This window comes from Furipterus horrens, unplaced genomic scaffold (assembly GCF_987537825.1).
Source record: "Furipterus horrens unplaced genomic scaffold, mFurHor1.1.pri manual_scaffold_4, whole genome shotgun sequence".
Classification (NCBI taxonomy): domain Eukaryota; kingdom Metazoa; phylum Chordata; class Mammalia; order Chiroptera; family Furipteridae; genus Furipterus; species Furipterus horrens.
The window spans coordinates 44,590,805-44,603,925 of NW_028327174.1; the positions used below are offsets into that span (position 1 = coordinate 44,590,805).

The 13,121-nt window shown below is 34.4% G+C and overlaps 1 protein-coding gene across 5 annotated transcripts in view; it reads left to right on the forward strand.

The window, feature by feature from the left end:
* Positions 1-13,121, forward strand: part of PPHLN1 (periphilin 1) — a 99,966-nt gene that overhangs the window by 43,286 nt on the left and 43,559 nt on the right. For 3 of the 5 annotated variants that reach the window (XM_090273024.1, XM_090273023.1, XM_090273027.1), the window contains 3 exons: positions 3,097-3,153; positions 5,587-5,663; positions 8,982-9,101. In XM_090273024.1, the coding sequence (XP_090129150.1) occupies positions 3,097-3,153; positions 5,587-5,663; positions 8,982-9,101 (254 nt within the window). The remainder of the gene's footprint in view (positions 1-3,096; positions 3,154-5,586; positions 5,664-8,981; positions 9,102-13,121) is intronic. The other 2 variants (XM_090273025.1, XM_090273028.1) reach the window with 1 other exon arrangement.

Here is a 13,121-nt window from a genome sequence, read left to right on the forward strand (position 1 = left end):
GACAACATATCAGAAAGCATATTTCTGAAAGATTGTATCAGATTTACAGCTGTTATATTTAAAGTCATCAAATATTATTAATATTTATATCCGCTATTATTTCAGAGTTACCAGATATTATTAAGTTTTTATAGAACTTCTGAATGTTTGTTAGGACAATAACCTGTTTCTCTAGCTTTGATTCATCTGTATGGAAAGAACTTCATACCTGGTCTATGGAACCAGTATTTGAAATTCTTCATTTCTTCCTTTTCATTTATTCTTCCACTCACCACTATATTGACTTGGATTTTGATTTCCTTACTGCCACATTCATAATTTTCTTCCATGGTTTCTTTCTTTCATCCTAATTTGGATTTAGTAGCAAGTCACAGCAAAGGCAGAAATGTGTTGAGCCTTTTGCCTTGCTCTTAAGCCAGGAGTTAGTGCTGCTTACTAAGATCATGTGTGAGATGAATTTGAGATAATAGCTAAGGAGTAGCATCCTGGCAGTTAGAAATATGGAAGCATGAATGAAAGAAGCAGCCTTGAGAAACATAGGTAGGTATTCATAGTGTTGGTTGGAGCCCTGGCTGGTTTAGCTCAGTGGATTGAGCGTCGGCCTGCGAGCTAAGTGTCGCTGGTTCGATCTCCCAGTCAGGGTACATCAGAGAAGGAAAACTCTGACTCCAAAAAACCTCCGCTGCCTTGCGGCATACCTCTTCAGGAGAAAGGCTAAGGGAGTAAACCCCGACAGAAAATCCGGAGCCGGAGTCCCTAAGGCGGTTTGACGTTGTAGTCAACACCGGCAACTCCTGCGGCGCACCTGAAGCCAAGCTGTATTGACTCCGTCTTTCCCTTGGACCCTTCAGCTGCGAAGAGAGGGGGGGTCTGCTGCATGGGCAACAGCAGACCCTCCATATTACCCTGCCCAGGCTCTGTAGCTTCAGCGTCATCACAAGATGTTGATTCAACACGGGAGGAGACAGATACCATGTCACTCCCGAGTCGGACTGCACAGCCATTCTCGGCGGTGCAGATAGACTCTTAAGAAGCTACACCATCGTCTCTCGAGACGGACGGCTGCCGACGACGACGACGGTTGGAGCCATGTAAAAAATAGCATAGCCAGAAGAAATGCAATTAGGAGGAAGATTCACCTTAAGAAACAATAACCAACAAAGAAAGAGAAAGGTGTAGTTAGGAAGTATAAACACAGAAACACAAAGGCATGAAAATCAAATTGCAAAGTATTAAGTAAAACTTGCTTAGTAATCATAAAAATGCTGTAGTAGAGGACAAGAAAAAAGACCTTTGGTTTTAATATAAACATATCATTGTCAACTCTTGGATGAAGAGTTTAAGTACGGTGGGGTTGTTTCTATTATCTTTTGTGTTAAAAAAAGTACTCTAAAACTTAGTGAAGTAAAACAGCCACTTAACTTTTTTATGATTCTTCAGTTTGAGCCAGGTTCAGCTGGGTGGTTTTATTAGTCTGTTAGGATTTATTAAATAGCCCAAGTTTGTTCAGCATAGCATGGTTAGGATTCTGTAGTTAGATGTGGTCACTCCTACAGTGTCTCCAAAATTTGGAAATTTTAAATCAAAATCAATAAACATAGCATCAGTTATGTATTAGTAAACTAACTCTTCGAAGAGGAAAAACACCTGATTTGTAACGTTCGCCGATATCCACGAAGTAAAGACTGCCCCTGTGGCCGATGTGAGGCTACAGATGTGGAGTCATTAAATTTACAGTTGGGAAGAGATGCGGACGATCCACTCTCACCAGCTAACGAGAGTCAGCGCAGACTCCAGACACTCCTGTAACAACACATCACTGCCCTAATCTCTTGATCTACAAAGAATTTGAGGCAGGTTAACAAAGTAAACACTTAATGAAATAGGATTAAGTAAATGAGTGAAGACTTTTATGTAAAAGGAAAGTGAGGACATGAAAATGAAAGTAAGAATAAAGTTAGTAGTGTATGAAATAAATGCTTTTGATAAGGCTCTCAGTAGATGCTGCAGGTGAACTAAGGATTTGCCTAAAACAAAGAGGAAATGAGCATTAATAGTGTTCACAGTGTACCTTTGGGTAAAAACATATAAGCTGCTCAGGAAGGACAAAGATTTCCTGATGACAGATCAGTGAGCAGTTAAGAGGGATACTGCATCTTCCACTACATTCTTGCAAAAGTAGGGGGGCAATATTTGTGTGACATTTCTTAAAACATTTTTTAATGCAAGGTGCTAAGTGCCAAAATGATAAGCATGTTGTTTTCTCAGAAGAAAAGGGGGCAAAATTGGCAATTTGGGACCTATAATAGAAGTAGTTTGTGTATTAGTGCAAAGATATCTGGGAGCCTCTGCTAGTATACTTAAGCTATTTAGAAAGCTGATTCCATCTGTATCAAGAGTTTGCAGGAAGCTAATAAAATATTTACAAGATTCTAAGTATGGGATAATTAGAGGTTCAACCAAGACAGTAGCTATGGATTTGTTTATAAAGAAAATTCCTATATGAGAGAGTTTGTATGAAAATAATTAGTACAGTTTAGTAACAGGGTGCTTGTTGAGAGCATATCAGAATAACTACTGCAGATAACCTTTGTAACCCCAGGGAACTGGTAAGATATACTATGAAAACCTTCCCAGTGTCCTTTTTGAATTCTAGTGGTAATTCATCTTTCATTCTTGATGTTTTAGTGTCATTCTTTAATTCTTTGAATGTTGACTTTATGAAGAAGATTAGATTAGCTTCTTAAAATGATGAATAAGACATGACAGCATCTTCAACTTTTGATGCCTTATTTTATGATCCTTTTCTCATTTCCTTCTGCCCACGCTGTCCTTGGTTAGCCTCATCTTCATACTTCATATTATTGGACACAATTCATTTCTGATCCTAAATGGATTTTCTCTTGTTTTCTTAGTCCTCATCAGTGGTGATTGCTTAGGCAGCCCAACATGAAGGCAGGTTAAGAAAGAGGTTAGGATCAACAAGTACTTGGAAGTTCCTCTCTTCATCACTTCCACTTCTGGGTTCTTCTCTTGGTCCACCTGGGCACAGAGGTGCTTGCTGGTAGTAATTCCTCCCTGCCCACCTTTCCCTAGAACCTGTGCGTGCTGTTGCCTCCTACAAACGGCAGAATGAAGGAAAGCCAGAAAGAGGTGAGTTTTTAGCTAGATTTTGGTTTGGGATTGTGAAAGGGTGGGGGCTTGAATTGATTCAAGTTATAGAAATGGGATTAGTTTGTAACTGCTCCAATAGTCTACTGTCGGAACCAGAGTTGAATACCAGTAGACTCAGAAAATAGGGTTTCAGGGGATACATGGGTTGGTTGTCTGGGTCAGCTGTTCCTGGTCAGCAATAGTTACCTCATAGGAGGTTGAGATCTATAGATGAGACAAGTCATTGGCAGATGGGATCCAACAACAGTAGGTTCAGGGGATATTTTTTACCTTCTCTGTGCCTTTCTGCTGCCATCTGTATCATCCTTTTTCTTTACCCTTTGCTTCTTGCCTGCTTTAGATGAATACATGTGAATATATGCTAAACCATCTGCCCTACCCTTCAGTGTTCTTTTGCTTCTGCACACTGATGTTAGTTGAATCTGCTTAAGTTAGCCCTTCTGCAGCTGAAAGCAGGAAAGAGTCTAAGACTACACTTGGACACCATTCTTGGCATAGCTATAGTGCTGATGTCTTGTTGGTAAAGGAAATGCCAGGTAAGAGACTGACAACTGCTTGTGAAAGGTTTTTTCCTCTGTCCAGCTGCTAGGTGCCAGAATTGACCCTACAGTTATGCCTTCTATGTGCTGTGCTCATTGCTTCAGCTCCTTGTTTTCTTTCAAGGAATTGCTTATCTGAATAGGATAGGGAGGTCCTGTCATCCTAAGTATAAAAAAAAAAAGCAAAACAAAACAAAACAATCTTTTCACCAATTTTTTGAGTGCCTACCCTTTTACTTAAAGTACTCGAGTTAGGTGTAGGTCCCGAGCATTCGGAAATAAAAGCTATGATACCTGTTCCTCGAGGTGCTTTTGGTGTAGTGGGATAGACTGACAGTCACAATATGATGTGGAATTTGCCATGTGCAATGGAAATGCAGTAGGGAATGACTAACCCATGTTCTGAATTATCTGGGGATATAATGATGGTTGGTATCATTTTACTATTGATTTTATAAGGCCTACAAGAACTTTTAAATGTGCTTAGTGTGGAAGCTTCTTAATGATACCACAAGTTAAAAGATTCTAGGGTTATGTCTTTTTTAAGACTGTTGGAGATTTGTCTAGAGCAAGGATTGACATCTGAGGCTGGAAGGCTGTCCTGTGCATTTGTAGGATGCTTAGCAGCATTCCTAGCCTCTTTTTACTACGTACCAGAGGCACTCTCCCACTTGTGAAATCAAAAATATCTTCACACATTGCCAAATGTCCCCAGCAAGGTTGGGGGGAGGGTCTTGAGAAAGCCTTTCTGGTTTGCAGGACGTGGGAAAGAGATGTTACCCACTACTGTCCTGAGGTCCCCAGAGCCCCGTGTGCCTCCACTCCAGGCCCTTACTTAGAGCTGTTTTCACCACAGCAGGAAGAGCCTAAGCAGCTTTTCTGACCGAAGCTGGCTTTGCCTCGGTTGTGAAGTCATTTTGTCTCTGCCCTTTGCTATTGGATGCTTTCTTGGCCTTAACTTGCTGTCCAGTCTTGACCAGCTTCTGTGTCATCGCAAACTTGGTGTCACTTTTTCCTCTTTTCATAATTTTGTCACTTTTTCTAGCAGTTAAGAGCAAGGAATTTATGTTATATTTGAAACCTGTAGACAATGTAATGATATGTTTTCTGTCAGTAATAACTCACTGTTATTTTTAAGATTATATTTAAATAAACTAATTGTTTTCTTGTTGAACTGGCTAACGCAGTAATATTTAAATCTATTTTATGGCTAAAGTTTCTATAAAAACTGGTATACATTGAGTACTGACATAAGTATCTGAAGTGAGTAAAGATAAAGGTTAATGATTTTACCTCACAGAGATTTATTTTTAATTATTTAACATATATTTGGGTTCTCATTAATACCAGGCACTGAATTAGTGCTCTAAATTATAGTTTTCTACGTTTCGTTTTTTAAATTGTCTAAACATTTCAGGAATATCTGCTAAATTTTCTACATGCCTCTCTCTTTGAGCTACTGCTTAATTAGTTCTATATAATAACTACCCTTGGATTTTTATTGTGATTTATTAAAAGTTAGATTTTTAAGAACTTGGAGAAGGAAGTATTTATTTTATTTTTATTTATTATTTTTTAGTTTTTTGCTTTTCTGAGGTCTTCTCAGTGGTTCTGTATTTGCAAACTGGCATTGATGTGTATTGTAGGGATTGTGAAATATGATGTTCGCTGGATCTAGGTTATTTGAAATTTTTGATATCTAGCCTCTGAAAGAGATAGGTGGGTGGGTTTAGATATTAACTGGTTTTATTTAATAATGCAATGGAAGGTTTCAGTACCAAAATAAGTATATGTCCTCCTTGTTTACTCAATTACGGAATCACTAATTGAAGACAAATGAGCTAGAAATTACATTTTATATTTTCTTATATAGGTAAAGAGAGACCTGTTCAGTCTTTGAAAACATCAAGAGACACTTCACCCTCAAGTTCAACAGCTCCTTCATCAAAGGTTTGTTATACTTATAAAATCAATTTAAAGAGGAATTACAAAGTAAATGATATGGACTGTCTAGTACAGATGCTTTTATTCTTTATTGTCATACCTAATGGGAATAATTTGCTGTATTTAAAAACTTGAATCTTAAATAACCACAACTTGAAAGTAGCTACCAGAGTGAATGAGCAGTTTTGTCATAAATTTTTTTTCCACAGGTCATGCTAAAATTAGTCCGTCCTTCTGCCCTGCTCATCTTGACCATAACCAGATGGCAATGGATATTCATTTGGGGCATATTTGATAGATATAATGATCAAGTGGGATTTATTCCATGGGTGCAAGAACAACATCCACAGATCAATCAGTGTGATATGCCACCTGAAGAATATGAAGGATAAAAATGATATGATCATACTAATAGATTCAGTAAAAGCATTTCACAGAATTAACATTCATTCATGATAAATATTCTGAATAAACGGTATAGAGGTAATGTACTTTGACATAATAAAGGCCATATATAACAAGCCCACAGCCAACATGTACTCAGTGGTGGAAAGCTGAAAACTTTTCTTCTAACATCATTCTTTCAATTCTTATCTTCCCAGCATCCCAAAACATGTTGAAAAGATGATTCATGGTTCTAATCTTCAAAACTTAAAAATTTTGAGGTGTTGCTCTATCTGTTCTCTGTAGTTAGAGATTCTCTTCACCAACCTCATCTCTTTTACTATTGTTACATCTGTTCTCTTCTTTCTTTACTTCTTTTTGTTTATCTGTCTTTGGTATGTTTGGTTTTTCAGCAAGAGTGGATACTCCCTGGCAGCCTATGCTGGTGTTCAGGATACAGATCTTCTCTGCCTCAAAGGGAAAAAAAGAAAAAGGTGTCTTTGTGACAACTTGTGTCTTTAGAGTTTTCCCAGAAGCCTGAGGATTTTAGAATGCTGGATTTTGAATAGGAAAAATTGATTGGATTTTTTGTTTTTGTCTTACCCTGTCAAGGGTGCTTTACCCACCTGAAAGACTGGCTTGTTTTTCTTGTCATAAAGAAATGAAAGAAGAGTAAATAGTACTTGCTCATCCATGTCACTCTGAATATTTAAATTATGATATTTGAAATATTCATTTCCCCTGAACTATAAATGCCATGTAAATATGTTACAATATAAAATTTTGTGGCACATGATAAAATATATTTAGTGGAAAACAACAATAATGGATTTTAGATATTTTTGTCTGACAGTTTATGTAGATGTTTGCATCTTTTGTCTTAAGGTGGAATCAGATTTGCAAAATTTTAGATCTGTAATCATTTTATCTATTTGGAAAGTGCAGCCTCCTGTTGTCCTTTGCCCAGAGTTACATGGTAGCTGTGGCAAGCTTTATTACCTTACCTGATTTGGTGGAAGACTTTTTCTTTTAAACATTAAGGCTGTCCTCAAGGGCCTTTGTTCAGAATTTATTTTCTGCTTTTAAAAGTTAGTTTCAAATGAGAGTTTTTCAAATGTACAGATTTAATGACAGATGAATAGAGGATTGAGTTATAGAAGATTTTGCTTCCTTTATTAGTAGAGATCACTTACAATGTTTGTTTTGTCTTTATTCCATAACTTTCTCTTCTAAACAGATACCCCCAAAAAGTGAGGTATAATTTGTTTCTTTGATATATTTGTATGTGTGTTTTTCTTTTAACTTTTAAAAGACCTTTTAAACTCTATTACTAAGTAATAATAAAGATATTACTTATATATTTTTAATTTTATGTATGGATAGGGTTTTGGAGTTAGATATTTAGACTTTTAATAGCTGTGGAATCACACCACATAGATGCATTGTTATTATCTTCCAGTAAACATATGGATGGCAAGCCAGTAGTTTGGTGACTTGAGTAAGCTGTGGAAGGAGGTCAAGGGCCATTTTGTTCTAGAAGACCTAGTTTTAAGTTTCCAGCTCAGCACAGTAACTGTGGGAAATCACATTTTATTTTGGACATTCAGTTTTTTGGTTTATAACTTGGGGAATAAAGTCTACTGTAGCCACCTTCATGGAGTACCATTTAATTAAAGTTTTGTCAGTTTTTTTTTTTTTTTTTTGGTTTGTGTATAAAAGCATTTTATAAATGGTAGTGTAACATAACAGAGATTACTGGTCCTGTGATCCAGAGGAGATATATTTGGAATCAATGATGTGACTTTAGAGAAGAGGTGGGGACAAGATTAGGGGTATAGGGCCTAATTGATGAAAATATATGCTAATGAAATAGAATGGAATCAGAGACTTACTATAAGGGCCCAAGGAAAGAATTTTTCTAATTTTTGCCTTGCAATTTTTACATTGTATTCTGTAACATAGGTCTGTAAAAAGCATTAGGAGAACCATAAGTGATCCAGAAAAAAATTTTATTTTCTTCATTTTTATATTGACCCCATGAACTGATTGATCTTTAAATATGTTTTAGTGCTTATAACAGATTTATAGCAATGAATATGGAAAAGAAAGAAAAACTAGAGTACCAAGCATTTGCTAGATGCTTTCAGATCTGTTAGGGCTCGTGATTCTCACAACTACTTTGTAAAACAGTGAATATTGTTAATTAAAAAAAATTTTTATGCAGTATTAGCTTCAGATATACAACATAGAGATTAGACATTTATATAACTTATAAAATGATTACCCTGATAAGTCTAGTAAAACAGTGACTATTATTAACCCCTATTTTGTAAATGAGGAAACCAAAACTCACAATGTCATACAGAAATCATTTACCTGGCAAGTGAGCAAACTGCATTCTAACCCAGGGCTGTATGTGACTTCTGTATCCCATTTCTTGTTTAGTATTGTGTATTGTTGAAGAAGAGAAGTAATAGTAGTATCAAAAAATGAAATTTGAGTCTGTTGATTTTGTGTTAAAGAGTAGTAGGATTTATATGAATTATTACAAGTTATAAAAATAGTATTTCTGGGCTTTTCTTTGTATTAATTAGGAATTTACCTTGATGAGGTTTTGTCATTATTTATTTCATTGAACATGATTAAAGATAGAAATCTAAAATCCGTATGATGTCTTATATGTTCTAAATACTATTAGTTATTAGTTCATTGTTAGTACCTTTTGTTTTGTTCCTCAGATGAATTTCTGAACTTTTATGTAAATGGAATTAAGAGATCTAGTCTATATTTTTAAAAAAGCAAATAGAGAATGTACTTGTTCTCTATTTGTATTTGAAGGTTTATATGATTTTAAGTGTAAGTGGGATGTACTTCTCGATGTACTTGAAGCTTAAAAGCCCTTGAGAATTTTAACAGGACTGTTCTTTTGTTTTTTATTAGGTGTTAGACAAATCCAAGTTCCTAAATGAAAAGGAACATGCTGAGGCTGCAAGCAAGTGGGCTGCTGAGAAGCTGGAGAAGGCAGATGAAAGTAACTTACCGGAAATTTCTGAGTATGAGGTAAGACATCATTTCTCCCTTAGGTTTCACATCTGAGAGTTTAGTCTAGATTTTAAATTATGGGCAGAAACTATTTGATTCTAGTATTTTCAAATATATTTGGGGAAAATGTCCTCATGGATTATTAAAATTTATCACATATAGTAACAGTATGAATATGAATGACTGAATTCAATAATTCTACTATGTCAATGTCTCCAGTAGTTTAGAAGTGTAACAATAGTATAAATATGGAATAAAAGGAAAATGCATTATTCATATGCTTCTTTTATGGGCTTTGCTGTTAAATATATCTCTAAGCCACTATCATAAACTAGTGAATTCAGAACATAAACCTAATTAAATCTTGGGTCTTGGACTATATTTATGTTGTATGTTCTAACCTGTGTAAATTATTTCATCAATATCTCAAGAAATGAAATTATGTGTTGTTTGGGCTACCTATGATCTTTGATGAGCCTGGAGTACCAAAAGATTAGTGTTGTTGGGTCCTTAGAATACTGTTTCTGAAATGTTTGTATTATAATAATTGAAAATTAATTGAAATTTTTCTTTATAACCTGTAACATCTCTAATAGGAAAATGTAGATGTTTTATGGCAAAATTAAGTTTCAAGATTTGGTGCTTGAGGAATTATTTTAACATGATAGGCAGAGAATATAAAAATCTTTGTACCATGACAAATTATGTTTCTTTGGAAGAGATTTATAGCTTTTCAGTATATTTTGGATGCCTTTCACAGGATGTCCTTTGATCAAAGGGATCAAGCACTGGAGTTCATTATACAAATTATATACCTATGTACAGCTTCATAAACTATGAAAAGATCCTTTCCAGAATAACTAATGTACACCACTCCTAGAAAGGACAAACCAGTACTGACCCTATCCATACTTGTACAAATGGAAACTTTCTTTTTATTTGTAACTTAGATATCAATTATTTTTAAGTAGGTCAAGGTTTTTATGTTATTGTAACTGTTAAATTGATATTTGCACATATTTTTGAGTAAATTGTTCAAAACCATAAGCTGTTCCTCTTTGGTACCTTTCCAGTACTATTTAAATGCATGAATAATAAAATGATGCATTTAATATAGGCATTTTGCTTTCTTTTTTGATAATTTAGAATAATGGTTTTTATATTAGTAGTAGATGTAAATTCTGATCTGGAGAACTGATAATTTTTCTCAGGGTACTTAAAATCAATAAACCTCCCAAAACCCTACATTGTTGTTTGTTAAATACTTTATTTTCAAGTAGCAAGACTTTGTTAAGATATATTCTCCCTTACACATACTCATCATTTTTTAATCTCTTTAAAAAATCATTATTTACCTTTCCCAAATTTTAAATATTCTACTTATATTCATTTATTATTGCTTCACTGGATCTTGACTCTGAATAGACTCTGACATTGGATATAGACTTTTTTTATAACCTTATTTTTTCTATAAAATAAGTCCATACTTTTCTAGATTTTGAATTAATGAGAAGTAAATCATTCTAAAGAATCTTTAAGGAGTGTCATAAATCAGATATGATCTCTGTTGAACCAAGGACATAGTAAGGAACAGTAGGAATGAGATTACTTTAGTATGATTGTTAACTTGTATATCATTAATGTTGAGAAGCAATATCAAGCTCATAGCATTATCTAAAATGTTTTTCAAGTTACATCGATACTTTTTCATACTGGAAATAAAGCAGTTGGGAAGTTTTTATTTTATCATGTTTTTTATTTAAGTATTTTATATTCTATTTTTTGTTTAAAAGTTTAATTCTACCATATCTTATTAACATTTTGCTCAGATAGTTAACATTTGTTCTTGGTAGTTGTTAAATAATTACTCATTTCAGTGATCTATGCTATTTGCAATACATATTTTATGAGAATTTTGACCTTGGTTCTGTAAACTCACATCTGATTTGAAAGAATAAACTGGAAGGAGAAAAGGACTTTAATGCTTGGAAACAGTTTGGTATAGTACTATGTATATGTGTGTGTGTGTGCATGTTTAAATTTCATTGTAACAATATTTTATATTAGCTGTTTAATAACTGTGTACTTCAGAAACATTGTATAGGTTCTTTTTTTATGGGTAGAGAGAGATTAAATATTTAGGTTTCCAGTTTCTTCTCTCTTGCTACCACTGATACAGGTTTAAGCAATTTGGTCCGAAGACCAAGTAGTTTTTAGGTGAAGTCCAGTGAAGTTAAAGATATGTTCAGTGATGTACTTAAATATTCAGGAATGTTGTAGTTCATTCCTCTGTTTAGTTTTATAATTTTACCTTTTGGCCACTAATAGAGAATTTCCCCAAGTATTTGACAAAATACTAATTCTGAAGGGTCCTAACAGTTTGAGGAAGAGAAAAAGATTCTGTTTGGTAGTATGTTTGGGAAATGCTAGATTTTAAAAAGTTAGGTTGATTTTGATAATTCAGCACCTTTTAAAGATTTTTAATATGTTAATATGCTCATCTGTGGACTGTGAAAGGAGGATGAATAGTAGAGTTTGCATAATTTATCTAACACTTATGATTTTTTTTTTCACAGTGCATATTTTAAGGTTAGTGTTTTAAGGCACATGTTTCAGAAAATAATACTGTACTAGCTTTCTCATAGTTTATTTAAATTCACTATCTATTCATTCTTCATCTACTTGTGTCAAACCCTGCATTATAGACATCATCCTAGCTGCGAAGGAGTTTACAGCTAATCAAGTTTTATAGGCATATAACTTACTATTCTAAAACAAATGGCCAGGAGAGTTTTGCTTTTTGCTATCAGAATGAAAAGCAAATTATTTAAAGGCTATTAGAATGCTCCAGTAAAACGGGTTGTTTTTTGCTGTAAAAGAAAATTTAAACATTTTTATTTAAGTGTGAAAATGTGTATTACATTTTTTCCACATGTAAGGTATCATTTTGGGGCCCTGGACGGGTAGCTCAGTTGGTTAGAGCATCGTCCTGATATGCCAGGGTTGCGGATTCTCTCTCTGATCAGGGCACATACAAGAATCAACCAATGAATGCATCAATCCCTCTCTCTCTCTCTAAAAAAAAAACAAAAATCAATTAATAAAAATAAAGTGTCATTTTCTGCCTCAATATCTCTGCTTGTTCTCTCCCCAGTGAAGAATGCCCATCTTCATGCCCCTCATTCAAATTCATTCAGGGAAATCAATAGTGCTTGAGATAACAAGACTCAAGATCTTCTTGATTCCATTTTCCTCCCCTTCCTATGGTAAAATTTTATACCATTTGTATCTCACCATTTACCTTATATTGCCTTTATTAAAACAATTTTTTATTTGTCTAGTTCTATATATTGAATATACCTCAAAGCATTTATCTTGTATTTCCTACAGTACATTGGATGATATAATTAATTGAGTTAAAGCTAGTTACTAATAAGCTTTCCTCCCAGTTTTATTGAGATATAATTGGCATACAGAACTGTATAAATTTAAGGTGTATAGCATAATGACTTAACATATATATAAATATATTATGAAATGATCACCATAATAAGTTAACATCCATCATTTCGTGTAGCTACCCTCCAAAAAGAAAAAAAAAATGTGTTTTTCCTTGTGATGAGAAATCTTAGGATTTATTTTCTTAGCAGCTTTCAAATATACCTTACACCAGTGTGTACATTTTCAGTACTATCTATCTTATAACTGGGAGTGTGTACCGTTTGATCAGCTTCATTTAATTTTCCCCCACCCACCCACACCCCCCACCTCTGCTAACCATAAATCTGGTCTTTTTTCTATGTTTTTTTTTTTTCTTTTTGAAGATTCCATATAAAAGTACAGTCATACCGTATTTGCCTTTCTCTCCTTGACTCTGCTGGGTGAAAGGGAGACGTGCTAAATTTGGATAAATGCTGCCAAGTTATTGTCTAAAGAAGTTGTGGCAATATACAGCCCACTAGGTGCTGGAATGCCACTGCTCTTACTGGTTAAAACTATCAGTATTATTATATGTCTTGTAACTTCTCTAAATCTACT